A 17,202-nucleotide genomic window follows, 5' to 3' on the forward strand; every position below is an offset into this window, starting at 1 on the left:
GGCAGAACAAACGAGCAGTTAGAAGACTGCTTCTTCTGTGATCCCGGCTTTGAGGCAGGAATAGACCGCAGGAAGTCAACTTTTTCTTTCCAGTCATTCAGGGCTGCTCATCCAAGAGAGCATCAGTACAGTTAGAAAGCTCTCATTGATTAAACAGTTCCCGGTTCTCGAGGACTTGGTCTAAGTATAAGCTAATCGAGCAGCGGATCTCTAACATTTCTGCAGGGGAAAAGGGAAAAAAGATCCTTGGGTTAGCAGAGGTAATCCAGGCTCTGATTTGATGCTATATTCTATTCTAAGAGCAGGGTCACAGGAAGCTGCGAGGGTCTGCTTACTCGTGGCGACAGAGTGGTTTGAGGTCTGGGGTGGGTATAGTTTTATTCTTGTCTCAGACTGCTACTTAAGGCCTAAAGGGTCTGGTCTGATGCGATTGCAGTAGATGGAGCTCTGCTTCACAAGAGAGATAGCAAGGCTGCTACTTTGGATTTTATGTATATAGCTTTGCAGCTAGGAGGTAAGTTTCCCCTTCTATGAATGATCTGTTGCATTTTAGCAGGTATCTGACTAAAATGTGGGTGTGGGAGCCTCTGATGCATTAAGGGGGATCAGATCGGATTTAGCTGATGTGTTTCTGTCAGGAAGAGAGAGATTTTTTAAATTTCTCAGATGCATATCATCATCCCTTTCTCAACCCTGTGGATGTGTGTGGGCTGAATTTTTAAAGACTCGCTGCTTTCTTCCTTGAATTCTTGACCTAAAACTGTGGAGACCGCCTTTAGCCTTCCGAAACGATTAGATCATATCGAAGCGCACCATTTTTGTATATCACGTTATAGCATTTTTTTTTTTTTTTTTACAGTTGTGAACATCGCCTGGGAATGCGGGCGTGGAGGGGCCGCTCTGTCACCCCAGGGAGAAGAGATCTGGATGAGCTGTACTAAAATAAAAAGGTGAACCAACAGTCTTGTGGGCCTCCCTGGAGAATTGCTTATATCGCTCTCCCTGAAATCTGTCAAGCGCCAGCAAAACGTAACCGAAGAAAAACGTATACATACCTTTACCGTGCCGAAAAGTATAGCTATTTTTTTTCAAGTCTACACAATTTTTTTCGCTGTTGACACCAAACTTTCCCTGGATTTGGAAGAGGTTCCCTCACCATGATGTTTCGGGATCAGGTTGGAATGCTTGCAGGTTGGTTTAAGGGCTGGAACGAATGTGAGCAGACTGTTGCTTTGCTCTCCCTGCTGAAAAGGGTAAGCCGGACCCAAGCTCGATTCCTGCAGATCTGTCTGGAGCATTCTTTGGCAGATTGCACCGAACTGCACGTTCTTGAAGGAGAGGCGAACAACCCCGGTAAGTTTGGTGCAACTGATTCATTTTGAAATATTTAATTGTGGGTATTTTTGGGTCTTGCAGCGGTTTTGACAAGGGCTTGTTTCGCATAAAATGATGCCTAACCATGACTATAGACTTGCGATGACTTTTATTTCAGCCTGTTTTAGTACTTTCACCTATGTAGTGTGTGTGATAACCGGGCTACCACGACTGACTGATTTTTCTCTCATGCAGTTTCCTGTGAATAAGTAAGTCAGATCACGTAGAGTCTGGATTTTCTAGGCTTCTTTTGGATAACGTGGCTTGCTTGCTGCAAAGAGCATGCAGAATAGAGATAGCATTAAGCTACAGAAAATATGTTCTATTTGAGAATTGGCTAGTTATAGATAGTAATGATAAAACAATATATTAATACTGTGTGGTTCTTTTTTGGAATATATAATGTTTCATGGAGGAGGGATTAACATATTCTCTGCAATAAGACTGTGTTTTATGTGAATAATACATTTATACCCTGAAAATATCTATATTTATATGGGAAAATGTGGGTTACAAAAGCAACAAATAATAATAATAATAATATTCCTTTGCCTTTCTATAATGTTCTCATCTACATTTAAACTTAGTACCAGTATGTTTAAATTGAAACATATTGTCATACAGATAGAAACTTTCCATAATACAAGGTCTCTGGACTTTCTTGAAATACCCATGAGGATATCGAGAGAGGGCTGGACAGTGGGTTTTTATTTATTGAGGCATGGAAGTTATAGCAGTTACACACTGTAATTGCTTTTCTGAAATTAAATTCAGTACCACACCTTATTGGAATACAAGGAGGGGGGGGGGTGGATAGTTTATGCAGGGGGATAGTCTCGGTTGCATTTTCTGATAGGTGAAATTCTTTAGGCCTGATTGCAGCAGGAGACTGAACAGAGCCCCCAGTGTTTACTCAGTGAAAAGAATGCAGGGTCCTTTTCCAGCTGTTCCATATTAGAGCACAGAGCCTGCAATATTTGGCAACTGTTTGTTCTGCCATTTGATGACAACATCCAGTGCAATACTGCTAGGCCTAAAGAGTATTTAAATATGTCTTAGAAAACCAACCATTATTGCCAGTACAAAGCTGTTTCAGACAACAGCTCTGAACTGGCAATAGTGAAAAGACTGGAATCTGTTTATTTCCTTATATAGTGTATGTGAGTGACAGATAACTATGTTAACGTTCACATTTCAGTACAGTATAGGAAACTACAGACATTTGGGTATGGGACATAATTAAGCATAATTGATTGTTTGTGAACATTTTAATCTTATTTTACTAGAGAAAATCACCACTTAGCTGCTGGATATTAGGTTTGGTTTTTTTTAAATGCCTACAGTCCAACTAAAATAGTCATTCTCAGTTCTACCTAGAAAGATACAGCTCTTTGTAACTAAACAGCCAACTGGTGATATAGTGATTAACTCCATACTAATTTATATTAAAGCATTGTAACACAAAGAGATCTTTCCACTGAGAGGTATTTTGATTTGTTCAGTTGTTTCTCTTACAGTAAATTTGATTTCCTCAAGAAGTTCAGTTAGATTTCCCCTATGAATCCTATGTGGATTTCAAGGCTTTCATTTATCTTTGTGTATAATCCTGTATATTTCTGTAGCAGTATTTGATGAATGTAAGCTGATTATCTGTTTCATGTCAAGTCAGCCATCTGCTGCTGTTCATTTGTGATTGTATCCAAAGTGAACAAATTGTTTTCTCACATAGGGGCCTGACTACCAATCCAAAACTTGTTCCAAGCCTAAATGTATTGTCAGGTATCATCATACTGTGTTTGTTTCACTTTTAAGTGAGTGTCAGATTACAAGGAACTCCATGGTGTAAACAGTTTTTCATGCTCCAGCCTACCTCAGAGATTCAGCAATTTATTATTATTTTTTGTTTAAATCTTTCTTCTTTAGAAGTTGAACAGCTGTCTCACTTCAATCATAGCTCAGGAGCAGGTGACTTTTCTTCTCTCTCTCTGTGTTGTGCACTCAGAAAACTGTCACATTTTTGCTTCCACCTCAGCAGGGTGATGACAAATAAAACCCATTGAGTGAACTTGTAACTAAATGAAAGCTAATTTAGAGTTGCATGTGCTAAGCGTTTTCCCCCGCAGACCTCTGACCCACGTTTGCTATATACATAGCTACAAAAACTGCAGAGATGTCACTATTGGAATGGTACATCATCTATCATTCATCTTCAATGCATTGCTAACGCTGGTGAATACAAAAATTGAAACATGAATTAGTAGGTATCTGTATGAGGTGCAGTTGATCCTCTGTTCTGAGTAACACGAGGAACAGGGGATTTACAGACTATAACAAATGGCACTCAGCATAGAGGTCTTTTTGTAAGCCTGTAAGTTTCAAAAAAATGAATTAAGATTGTTGATATGTAAATATATCATTCAGCTGTATACCACTATTAAGGTTCTTTACTTGAACCTTCTGTCACTTAAGAATATTGGACAGTAGGGGGCACAATTTTATACGTAGGCATCACAAATTTGGCACTTAGATGCAGCATGCTGAGGGTCAGATTCTATATATGGTGCCTAGAAAATCCATGACTAAGCTTATTCTACAAGTGGCGCCTATATTTAGCTGCGGTAAATAGAATATGCTAAGTTGATATTCTAGCACCTAAAACAACATGCTTCCATTTACACCAATGAAAATGTGACGTACATCCCGGCATATAGATTTAGGCACAGAGGGCCATATTCTATAACAACGCACGTAAATTTTGGAATGCCCGTGAAATGCTCATTTTCCTGCCCATAACCATGCCCCTTTTTCCTGCACACATTAAAATTTAGGCGCACGTACATTCTAAATTTTGCCAATTAGTGCTCATTATTGCTTGTTAAGTGCTGTTAACAATGCCGATTGGCTTGTTAAGCCAATAAGTTACTTGCATTGTTACAGAATATATTTTGATTTCGGCATGGAATGCTAGGCACGTGGGGGTGAGTGCCTAGATTCTATTACAGAATACTGATATAAGTTGACATCTCCACACCGACATTTAGGTGTGCCCATTTATGCCATGTCAGTAGCAGACGTAAATGCACATGCATAAATCTGGCACTTTAGCACGCCACTTACAGTGTTCTGTAAGTCATTTGCATGAAATGTTGAACACGCCCATACCCTGCCCGTATGCCCCCTTGCATTTAGGCTTTAAATGAGAATACCACTTAGGACTAGATTCTATATATCATGCCTAAAACTTCAATGCCAAAATGAAATTTGCTTAGGCGTAGTCTATAAATATGCTTTAATTTAGGCGTACTTTATAGAATAATCCTAAATTTCCATGCGGTTTATAGGATATGCCAAGCGCTGGTCCATGCGACTAAATTTAGTCATGGTCAACTATGCTAAGTAAAATCTGGTGTATATCCCAATGTCTACATTAGGCGCGGAGCGTGTGTATTCTATAACAACACCCACGACTTTCCCATTCCACACCCAGTTTTCAACTATGCAACTTATACACAATATCACTTATGTATTTGTTTACACCGGAGTCTGCAAATGCCTCTCCGGTACTATGTAAGCCACATTGAGACTACAAATAGGTGGGAAAATGTGGGATACAAATGTAACAAATAAATAAAATAAATAAATATTTACAAGCACCACATTACAGAACATGCTTAGCAAGTAGTGCATGTAAATTCTAATTAATGCCAATTAGTGCTGATAAACTGTTGTTAACATCCAATTATCAGTGCTGATTAGCTTCTTAACTAATTTAAGTTATGCACATTGTTATGGAATTCGCTTTGATTTCCACGCAGAAATCTCAGTGTGATATGTAGAATCCCAGGATAAGCGCCCAACTAGCATATGTGCGCATAATTGTATTGTATTGATTGTATTGATGGTTGTATGTGGTCATTTTACTGTTATTATGCTCTTAACAAAATTGTAAGTTTTGTGTTAAACTGTACCTGCTGTACACTGCCTTGGGTGAATCTCTTCATAAAGCCCAGTAAATAAATAAATAATTGTACCAGTCACGGATGTAAGTGCTAGTAATCTATCATTTATGTGTGCTTTTGATGCATAAATGTAGGCACCGAGTTTTAAAATGAGGGGGTAGTTCTGCTCTACATGAGCAGAGCATTTCCGCTTCAAAGAGGAGAGAGTGCTAAGTAGTCTTGTGGTGGTGATGGTGGTGTCTGTCATGTCTTGAGGAAATTGCAAATTAATGTGTGGAGCCAGAAACCACTTTGGATTAATAACCAATTCCAAAGGGGAATAAATCCAAGTGTCATAAACTGAACTGAAAAAAAAAAGGCCATCATGGGGTGATTATTTTCCATTTTCAAGGCATCCTGTTATTGTATATTTTATCATGTGATAGCAGTAGTCTGGAAGAGAGTATTTTGAGTTACAGCAAATAAATGGTAATTTGTGAAAATAACTGTCTCTTAACTGCCATGAGCAGATTGCTAAGTAGATTAGTTTGTTTTTAAGATAAGCTGCCTAACTGGCTCCTTTTCTGACTTGGTGAGATATCTAGTGTGCAATAATTCAATGTAATCAATGTAGATATCTTTAGTGTTGAAGAACACGTCATAGGATTTGTTTCTTTCTGTTTAAGTGTTTCATTCTATTTATCTTTTAATTGTGATCTGTTCTCTTTTCTGTAACCGGAGGGGCGGAATATAAGATATGCTGAATACTGCAGAAAAGATGAAGTTGCTGTTTATTCATTTGATGTATTTATTTTAAATATTTATAGTTCACCTAGGTGGATTACAAAAAACATACACAATACAAACTCAGTACAAGCACTCACCCACCCACCCCTTCGTACACTCATCGTTACTACTGTAACCACCCCGATCTCATCAAATAGTCACATATTAGAGAAATACTTGCCCAAAAAACTGAGTCTTCAATAGCTTCTTAAATTGCACAGTACTCACACAGAGACGCAGCTGACCTGACAAGGCGTTCCACAGCAATGGACCAGCAGACTTAGCCTCAACATAATGAGTTGTAGTCACAGTCTAGATCTATAACCGCATTTCTGCCTCTGATGTCGGCTTCCTTCCTGGATGATAGACTGACAACACCTGCATGAAGTACCAGGTAGCCTTTTCATACAGTGTCTGAGGGACAAAGAGAAGATCTTATACTTTACCTGAAATTCCACAGGCAGCCAATGTAGTTGTTTTATTACAGAGCTGGTATGCACATATCTGGATACTCCCATCACCAACCTTGCCGCTGCAATCTGAATAATTTGTAATGCATTTTTAAAGCAGTGATTCAGCTTACTAAAGACAACTAACACATTTATACCATCAGGCTGAAAATTCTGCTGACTTGAGCCAACTCCAGAATTCCAAGTATATCCAACAAACCCAACCATTGAGAGAACACTATCAAGAAATACATCCGCCAGTAAAGCTGAATATTACTACTGGAGGCACTCGTCATAAACATCATTCTCATAACGGATCTCCTAGGCACCCAAATTCTTTTCTAAAGTCTCCTTATGATCCTTCCAGATTTACTTCATTTAACAAATCAGGGGGCCCTTTTACAAAGGTGCGGGAGGGCTAACGCGCAGGTAGCATGCGCCGAATCAGCACTACCGCCAAGGTAGCGTGTGCACCTGGTGGTAATTCTGATTTTGGCGCATGCCAAATTGAGCAGTAGCACACCCATATTGGAGTGCACTGCATGGTTACCGAGTGGGTAGCATGTGAACCCTTACAACTAGGTCAATGGGTGGTGGTAAGGGCTCAGGTCGTAAATAGGCATGCACTAGTTTTGATATTAGCACAGGCCCATTAAAAAAATTGCCTTTTTCCCAGCTGCAGTAAAAAATGGCCGAGCGTGCACCTAAAAATTGTGCCCACACTACTGCAGTCCACTTTTTACCGCGGCTTTGTAAAAGGACCCCCAAATGCGTTTACATAAGTATTGCCATACTAGGAAAGACCAAAGGTCCATCAAGCCCAGCATCCTGTTCCCAACAGTGGCCAATCCAGGTCACAAACTCATGGCAAGATCCCAAAAACGTTTTATACTGCTTATCCCAGAAGTAGTGGATTTTCCCCATTTAGTAACGGTCTATGGACTTTTCCTTTAGGAAGCTGTCCAAACCTTTTTAAAACTCCGCTAAGCTAACTGCCTTTACCACATTCTCTGGCAACGAATTCCAGAGTTTAATTACACGTTGAGTGAAGAAACATTTTCTCCGATTCGTTTTAAATTTACTACATTGTAGCTTCATCGCATGCCCCCTAGTCCTAGTATTTTTGGAAAGCGTGAACAGATGCTTCACATCTACTCGTTCAACTCCACGCATTATTTTATAGACCTCTATCATATCTCCCTTCAGCTGCCTTTATCATTTTCCTCGCCCTTCTCTGCACCTTTTCTAATTCCACTATATCTTTTTTCAGATGCGGCGACCAGAATTGAACACAATATTCGAGGTGCGGTCGCACCATGGAGCGATACAAAGGCATTATAAGATCCTCATTTTTGTTTTCCATTCCTTTCCTAATAATACCTAACATTCTATTTGCTTTCTTAGCCTCAGCAGCACACTGAGCAGAAGGTTTCAAGGTTTAATTGTGCATCAGTGTACATGCTGTCTTTTCCATAAACAACTGCTAGAACTATGAATGAGCTTTCATAAAAGATGTGCCAGGTAAAAGTTAAAGATCTACAGATGGGTTTGAGGGCCAAATGATGATCCTGGGCTTATGTTTGTTACGGCTTAGCTTTAGCAGCAGACAGTACTATCTAATTTTCACTGCAGATGTTCTGCCTGTGTCATTGCAGGTTCCACAAATTTACATGTGTAATTACAATTAATAATTGTTCTACACAGTAAAGACTTGATTCACATTAGTTCCTTTTATTTACTCTCTGCAGAATGATTAGTAGGAAAAAACTGAATAGCAACTCTCAAATATTTTTTGGAAGATATTTGGAAACAAAAAGGTCATATCAAAAGCACTGAAAGAACATGAAAAGTGTGAGCTGGTGCTGTATTGTCTGGGGTACAATTTTTTAAATGAAAGTGGATGAACAATTTGAAAGTTGTTAGGGGGGAAATGGACAGACATACTTAGGTCCTGATATGCTAAAGGAATGTTCTCATAGACACATGGAGAGTAATTTTATAGCAGCTCACCTAAGCTGGAGAGTCCACTAGGCTATTTTATAAAGACATGTGGAAGGGCATTTTCAAAAAGATGTTCAGAGGGGAATTCCAAAATCCAAGTCAGGGCGTGTGGAAATCCTATATTGTTTTACAAGAAACTCTCTGCAAATAGAATGTGATGTCTAAATCCAATTTTGGACATTTTGTGAAAAACGTCCAAAAATCCAGTAGTGAACATGGCTATTTTCAAACCAGAAAAATGTCCAACTTTTTGTTTCAAAAATGGCCATTTGCTAGACATTTTTGTGCTCAATGTTTCTATTTTTTAGGACCATTTTTGAAAAAAAAAAAAATCCAAGGGAAGAATGCACAAAAACAAGCCATTGGGATGTTTGAGGGGCCAAGGGGTGGACAGAGAGTGATCTGGGCCCTCAGCCAAAAAGGCTCATAGGCTCTTAACCACCTATAAAAAATGATTAAACTAGATAGAGATTAGAGCACAGTGGGCCCCATACTGTTGTGGGCCCTCGGGCACTGCCATTTTGTCCCAATGGTCAGTCCACCCCTGAAGGGTCAGCATTCTTAGTAGACTGTCCACACAGACATTCCAGAATAGGAGTGGGGCACCCTAGGAGACACTGCAGTAGACTTCACATATAAGGTCCCAGGTATACTATTACCCACCTATATTATATGGTGAGCCCTCCAAAAACCTACTGTACACTACAACAATTGCCCTTATACCTGCAGGTGTCACCTATATGTAGGTACAGTAGGTTTTTGCTGGGTTTTGGACTCAGGGCTCACACATTCCACCATATCAATTTGCCTGCTTTCTACTTTGTTGGAAGGAGTGTATCCTGTGGAAGTGACTAAGGTCGTGTTAATGACACATGTGTGTTCTTAAACATATGGAAAGAAGAGTTTCTTGTATAAACAAACCAAGGAATTTTATCATCAAATCTCTTGGTTTTTATTACAAACTTATCTATAACCTGCTTCAGGATGATCAAGTTTTTCTTTTCAAAGCTACAGGTTTTTCTAATGTTCTTATTCATTACTTTGTACTGTTTTGTTATTCACGTAAGCCACATAGAACTGATAAACTGAATTCGGATAATGTGGGATACAAATATCAAATAAATAAATAAATAGTGTGGCTGGAAACTCATGGCAGACATTATAACTACAGAGACTACACGGGCGGCAGTGTAGGAGGATTGCCTCTGCCTCAGCTCACCACTGGACCACCAGGGCTGTAAGGTGGCCCAGTAAAGGGGGGGGGGGGTTCTCGTTGCAAGGAAGGACTGAGCATTTCCAGTTGGAGGGGGCTGGTGGGGGCAGAGCCAGGTGCAGCAGGACACCAGAGCAGGAATGACAGATGCCACAGGGGAGGGAGGGAAGGAAGGAGAGAGAGAATTATCGGTATAAGTTAACATTCCCCCCCCCCCCTTTTTTTAGGGGAAAATTGTTTTCTTGGCTTATATGCGGATGGGTTTATATTTGAGTATATATGGTATATACTTTGAAAAATTACAATCAAAAGCAATACATTTCTCAAATTATTTTCTAATATATAAATATTTAATTGTAATATCATTTCCCTACTAACACTATGGGGCCCTTTTACTAAGCCACGTAGGTGCCTTAAGCATTCCCACCGCGTGTCAATTTTGAGTTATCGCCCGGCTACTGCGTGGCCCTTGCAGTAATTTCATTTTTCATGCATGTCTGCTTGGCGCGCTGGAAAATATTTGTAATTTCTGGTGCGCGAGCGTTAATCGGGTGGTAATCATCATTCTGTGCACATAGACCATTACCGCCCGGTTACCGCGTGAGACCTTATCACTAGGTCAGTGGCTGGCGTGGCAATTTTCAGCAAAAATTTTTAAAAGGCATTTTTTACAAGTGCGCTAAAAATGATTCTGCGCACGCCCAAAACATGCGTCTACACTACCGCAGGCCATTTTTCAGCGCGCCTCTGTAAAAAGGCCCCTATAAGCTGACCAGTACTTGTACTTGAAAACAATCACTGCAGGTTCCTTTCTCAAAGAATCTAGCTTCTACATACTACGAGTTTGATTAAAACGCTGCATCTTCATCATACCCAGCAGAGTCTGTAGAATTGCCCAAATAGTATCCAAGTCAGAATATAGATAATAATGAAAGACCATATTTTACCTCCAAGCAAAATAGCCTTCGCTTACATGGACATCAGCTAATAACAAACTCAAATTTAGCCACAGTGCTTTAACAATGTCTGACTTTGTGCCACATTTGGAATGACAGCTGATGTCATGTCTCCATTGAGAGGCTAATTTCTAAGGAGCTTATCAGCCCAAAATTTACAGACTTAACTTCCTGCTAAACTTTTAAACAAAAAGCATGTATTTGGAGCACTCTATTTACCATATACACTACTATGCAAGATCATAAATGCATTACTTGCAATCTCATTATACACACGCAAACAAAAAAAGCAAAGAGTAGTACGCCCCACCCCTCCCCCCGAGACTACCTTACAGCCCCTGGTGGTTTAGTGGTATATTCAGGACAGGACTGATCCCCAGTCGCTCTTGCCCATGTGAGCTCTACTCTCAAAATGGCTGCCATGACTTTTTGCAGAAGTCTCAGAAGATTGCCACTAGAGTTTATGGCATCCATTTTAAGAGCAGAGCCAGCATGGGTAGGAGCAACTGGGGATCATTCCTGCCCTAACTACATCCATAGACCATCAGGGATTGTAAGACAGACCTGAGGGGGGCACGTATAGGTGTGTGAGGGGGGGGAGAGGCAACTCCTAATTGGAGGGAGGGACAAAGCACAAATTTTTGGCTTCCACTGAAAACACGTGGTCAGTTTTGACCAAAACCATGACTATGCTTTTGGCCAAAACTGGGCAGAAAAAAGATTTGGGGCCAATTTCAGTGCCGTAACCAAAACCAAAATTCGGTTGGCTCTATCCCCCAGATTCTGTATAGGTTGTTCCTTTCTTTTCAGAATTTAGAGATAGACAAAGATTTTTAAAAAGACTTTAGGAAAACACTGTCTATCACTGTACCTGTGCACTCTGCTTAATGTGCACTGAGCATATGAAGGTAATTCTATAAGGCACCTAGTTTTAGGCATCAGGAAGGTGCATAAATGGTGGTATTTTAGTCATTTATGTGCTTAAATGGCCTTTTATATAGCTTAGTCTAGCAAAAAAGTATGTGCCATGATTTGATGGTGTTGATGGGTAGAGCAGGGGTGTAGCCATGGGTGGGCTTGGGTGGGCCCAGGCCCACCCACTTTTGCCCGAGGCCCACTCTAATTACCCTCAATCCAACATCCCTTGCTGCCTTTCCTCCCACGAGTCTGGGTCCGGGTCCGGCTGTCTGGGAGCATTGCTTGCCTCTTTCTGCTCCTCCTTACCGCTGCCATGGTGCCTGCAGCTTTCTTTTTTGGGCCATCACTGGCGCAGCGATTCACACAGGCATTTCCCCTGCTGCGTCCGTCTGGCCCTCTCTGATGCAACTTTCAGGACAGATGGACGTGGCAGGGGAAATGCCTGTGTGAATGGTTGCGTCAGCGACGGCCCAAAATGAAAGCTTCAGGAACCGTAGCAGCAGTGGGGAGGAGCAGTAAAAGGCATTCAACGTGTGTAGATCATTACCACCCTGTTAACGCATGAGAACTTACTGCTAAGTCAGTGGCTGGCGGTAAGGTCTCCGATCCAAAATGGATGTTAGCCAATTTTCTTTTTTTTTAACTTATAAATTTTATTGAAACATCATCTCAAGTACTCTGGCTCTGAACAAATTACAACTTATCTTTTATTTTAACAGTTTCCTTCAAACCCTTTTATCCATCCTTCCCCCCCTTTCCTCCCCCCCCCCCCCGCCCTCCAACCCCTCCATTCCCTCTTTACCTCTCCCCCCCCAACAGTCCAAATACACCCTACTCTTTGATTCCACCACCCTTTGTCCCCTTTATATTCTCTAGGTGTGACCATTCTGGCGCCGTAGGATTATATCTACCCCTGCGTTTGTCTGTCAATTTTTCCAGCTCTGTGATAGTGCTAAATTTGTCCAACCAATTGTAAATTGTTGGTCCTGTATTCTTCTTCCAATGCATCGCTATGATGGTTTTTGCTGCTGCTAATCCCATTCTTTTAAATCTCTGTTGCCATCTCCATCCTCTCTGGTTCCCCCACCCCAGGAGACACCATTTAGGATCATATGGAAATGTACCTTCTAAAGCCTCTGACAACCTGTCCGTTATGACCTTCCAATAAGGTTGAATCAATGTACATTCCCACCAGATATGAAAAAATGTTCCCTTCCATATCTCCAACATTCATCCGAAGCCCTGGGGAACATTTTTTTGGTTCGCCAATTTTCATTTTGCCACACGTCCATTTTCGGCCAAAATTTAAAAAAAAGTATTTGTTACAGGTGCTCTGAAAAATGGATCTGCATGCATCCAAAACACACGCTTACACTAGCGCAGGCCATTTTTCAGCGCACCTTAGTAAAAGGACCCCTGAATGTGCTACAGCATATCAGCAGAGAGCAAAGTCCCTGTTCGACTGTGAATTTAGGAATGATAGGGGGTCTTTTACTAAGGCACGCTCATGTTTTTAGCATGTGCTAAAATTGGGCGCGTGCTAAACGTTAGAGATGCCATTGCATTCCTATGGGTGTCTCTAACGTTTAGCGCATGCCCAATTTTAGCTCGTGCTAAAAACGTGAGCGCACCTTAGTAAAAGACTCCAATACTCTAACAGAGGTGATCTGTGGTTTTGAGTGTGCACTGTAACCTCTCTCTCTTTGGGTACATGTGATAGTGTGGTATACAGAACAGCACAGCAGTAGAAGTGTATATGATGTAACATTCAAAAACCCCAGCCCCCACCCTGATTATTTTTTTCAGAAGGTCTATCATGTTAAAGGGAGACCTGTGACTGGGAGAGCACAGCTAGTCCTAGTGGCGATGTTAATGGTGAGTATCCAGGTAGGATTAGTAGTAGCAGTCCCATGGCTAAAATACAATACAATACATTTCTTATATTCTGTGATTTCCAGAATTCTGGTTCATCATGGATTACTTCAAAGAAGCCGGTCAGTCACTGGATAATTTTGATATAGATAACTGAGCTAGATTTCCAAAGTTTTAGAAAACAAAAAAGTTTTCAGTTTCTTCCAAAATGTCATGTATAGTGTGATTCAAATATAATGTACTTAGGGAGCAGAGTCCAAATGTTAGCAGCCTGATATGAAAAACAAGGTGGACCCCCCTCCCCCCCCCCCCCCCCCCCCCGTTTATATTTAACATTACTTACAGTTGAAAAGTTAAGTGAAAACTGAGTTCTATAACATGTTCTCCTTGACAGGGAGAAGTCGGTATTGAAAACATATAACTAGTAAAACAATGCCCGTTTCTGTGAGAAATGAAACGGGCGCTAGCAAGGTTTTGCTGTCCAGCGACCCTTCTCTCCCCCGGCCCCCCCTGCAGTGACCCATGGCCAGCGACCCTGCTCTCCCCCACCCCCTCCAGCCATCCTGCTCTCCCGTTGCCCCCCCTGTGGCCACCCATGTCGTGCGACCGTCCTCTTCTCCTGCCCCCTTGCAGCCACCCATGTCTTGCAACCCTCCTATCCCCCTGCCCCCTTGCAGGCACCTATGTGTATCGGCGAGGCTCCTCTCCCCCTGCCCCATTGCAGCCACCCTGTGTGCAGCGGCGACCCTCATCTCCCTCTGCAGCCACCCATTCCAGCGACCCTGCTCTCGCCCTGCTCCCCCAGCAGACACCCATGTCTAGCGACCCTGCTGTCTCACCTGTCCCTCCATCCACTGCGGTTGTTTTTTAGGAAATGTTCGTGGCAGGCAGGAAAGATCCACGTTCCTGCCTGGTCGCGGCTGTCGCTGGTGCTCTGTGATGCCGGTTGCCTGTTGAAAATGGCCGCCAAGGGGCAGGGGGAGATCGCAATTCATCGAGTGTCATTTCTCTGTCCTCAACCTCATCACGTTGTGACGCGAGGGCGGGGCAGACACTCATGGGGAAACCGGATATCTAGACCGCTTCAAACTTCCAGCTGAGGCTTCATTAGAACGTTGGAGGTGCCTTTTATATATAGAGATGAGGCTAATCCATATGCAAATCTAAATATTAAAGTACATAAAATTTAAAAGCTATTCTGCCCTCCAAAGGCAACCAATGTAACCTCTGAAAAGCTACCCAGTCAAATCTGTGAACACAGCAAAACAATCTAGCTGCTGTATTTGGTAAAGTTTGCAGATTTTTTTTCAGTTTTTCACACCCATCAACATACAGTTAAATCAAGCATGACTTAAAAAAAAGTTATTGTTATTTGAATTTCCAACTTCTTACATTTCAAAAAAATAATCATACAGGCAGTTTTCCCTCTGAGCTGTGCCAGAGTCCTCCAACCACATTCCTGCCAGTGTGTGGGTGTGTGTGTGTGTGTGTGGGGGGGGGGGGTTAATACTTAAATATCTTGTTTTCAATCATTAGGGACAGGCAGGTCCTCTGGAGTCCTGCATAACTTGCCCACCTCTCATTGCAAATGTGATATTGAACCAGCACCACCAGTGGCAGAAATGTAGGTGGAGGACTTAGAGGAGACACTGCATACAGGTAGTCCTAAAAATGATATACAGCCCTCTTCAGGAAGTAGAGAAAAAAAAGTAACAAAAGCAAATTAACTGAGGAAAAACTAGAACTAAAGCTCTCAATTAAGACAGTGTAAATACTATATGATCCTTACCAACCCCCCCCCCCCCCAACACACATTTCTCCAGATGTGTTATATCAGAAAATAGATATCTATTAGCCTGAAAGGTAATGAGACACTTGCAAGGTTACCAAAGAAAAAGGTTCCATCCAAAGCAAGTGTATCAGACCTCAGGGAAAGAAACATTTTACGATGCTGTTCAGTAGCATGCGAGACCTCTGGAAATATTTGAATCTTATGACCATAAAACAAGTGGTCCTTTTTCTTAAAAATTCTTTCAAAACAAGTAACTTATCTTAAAGAAACTGTTAAATTCAAACTACTCTCAACAGATAAAGTATCAAAAAGCACCTTCCACCTTAGTAGGAACGTAATAAGAACAAGAAATACTTGTCTCCTCATACATAAAGGTATTTTGTCATGAAGAGCTCAGAAGTAAGCAATCTATTCCTTGGGAAGTTTTTTTTTTTTTTAAAGCAAATCCTTATTTCTAAGGCGATTTTCAAAAAATTGCAAATTCTGATGAATATCAAAACTGTCTTTAAGAGCCAACATGCTAAATGACTGTAAAGAGATAAGTGATAGTTCCAGTTTTATAACCTGCCTACCTACATTTTAAAATTTTGAATCAAACATCTGCATGCAGCCTGGGTACAGTCTCCTGAGTAAAAGTACACAGCTGAGAGATACTGTCCCCACAAGAAAAGATTTGGTATTCTTGACCACTTTCCATATATCCAGTAAGGTATTATCTTGAGAAGGCATTTCAACTTCCAGGGTCAAAGCCAAAGGAACTGGAAGTGCTTTAGGCATTATTGATCCCATCAAACCCCTAGATGAGATATATGCAACTGAAATTACACTAGTCAGCTGCACTGTAAACTTGTCAACAGGGCCCTTAAAATTGGTAGGGACTGTCACAGATGTAGTTCTCACTTTCTGCTTTCCCATGACAAGAAACAATTAGGCACTCACCAAGCTGTCTCAAGCAGCAACAGCTTCCCCAGTGCTCTGAAGGGGCTGCAAAGGGGCAATGCGTACCCCTCAGGGCATGCCTCTGTGGCCATGTGCTGCAGGGCAGAGATATCTTGAGCTTCCTTGCATCTGGTAGGAAAAATATCAGGTCCTCACAGGACCCAACCCTTCTCTTGTTGGTTACACCATCCACAGCATTCTCATCCATTTGATTAAAATGGTACATTTTTATGCCTTTTGAATTCTTCTCAAAGGTTTTTTTTCAGTTCTCTTATAATGACTGACTATAGATCTCATCCAGTACTTTGATGGATTTTGACAAATATTTTGGGCACAGCCTTTGTAGGAGAAGGCAATATGTCAGTGCGCCACGAGCTGCTACCCAGGAGCTCAGCGTAGCCGCTGGTGTCAGACCCAGTTAGACTACTACTACTTATCATTTCTAAAGCGCTACTAGACGTATGCAGCGCTGTACACTTGAACATGAAGAGACAGTCCCTGCTCGACAGTGCTTACAATCTAATTAGGACAGAAAAAACAGGACAAACAAGAGATAAGGGAATATTAAAGTGAGGATGATAAAATAAGGGTTCTGAACAAGTGAATAAGGGTTAGGAGTTAAAAGCAGCATCAAAAGGTGGGCTTTTAGCTTAGATTTGAAGACGGCCAGAGATGGAGCTTGACGTACCGGCTCAGGAAGTCTATTCCAGGCATATGGTGCAGCAAGATAAAAGGAACGGAGTCTGGAGTTAGCAGTGGAGGAGAAGGGTGCAGATAAGAGACATTTACCCAGTGAACGGAGTTCCCGGGGAGGAATGTAGGGAGAGATGAGCGTGGAGAGGTACTGAGGAGCTGCAGCTTGAATGCACTTATTGGTCAATAAGGGGAGTTTGAACTGTATGTGGAAACAGATAAGAAGCCAGTGAAGTGACTTGAGGAGAGGGCTAATATGAGCATAACGACA

At 41.5% G+C, this 17,202-nt stretch overlaps 1 protein-coding gene across 1 annotated transcript in view; it reads left to right on the forward strand.

The window, feature by feature from the left end:
* Positions 1–1,152: 1,152 nt before the first annotated feature.
* The window catches only part of SAMD4A (sterile alpha motif domain containing 4A), a 348,043-nt gene continuing 331,993 nt past the window's right edge, over positions 1,153–17,202 (forward strand). The window contains exon 1 of the mRNA XM_030215023.1: positions 1,153–1,353. Within this exon, the coding sequence (XP_030070883.1) occupies positions 1,158–1,353 (196 nt within the window). The 5' untranslated portion in view covers positions 1,153–1,157. The remainder of the gene's footprint in view (positions 1,354–17,202) is intronic.

Source organism: Microcaecilia unicolor, chromosome 9 (genome assembly GCF_901765095.1).
Source record: "Microcaecilia unicolor chromosome 9, aMicUni1.1, whole genome shotgun sequence".
In the NCBI taxonomy this organism is placed as follows: Eukaryota; Metazoa; Chordata; class Amphibia; order Gymnophiona; family Siphonopidae; genus Microcaecilia; species Microcaecilia unicolor.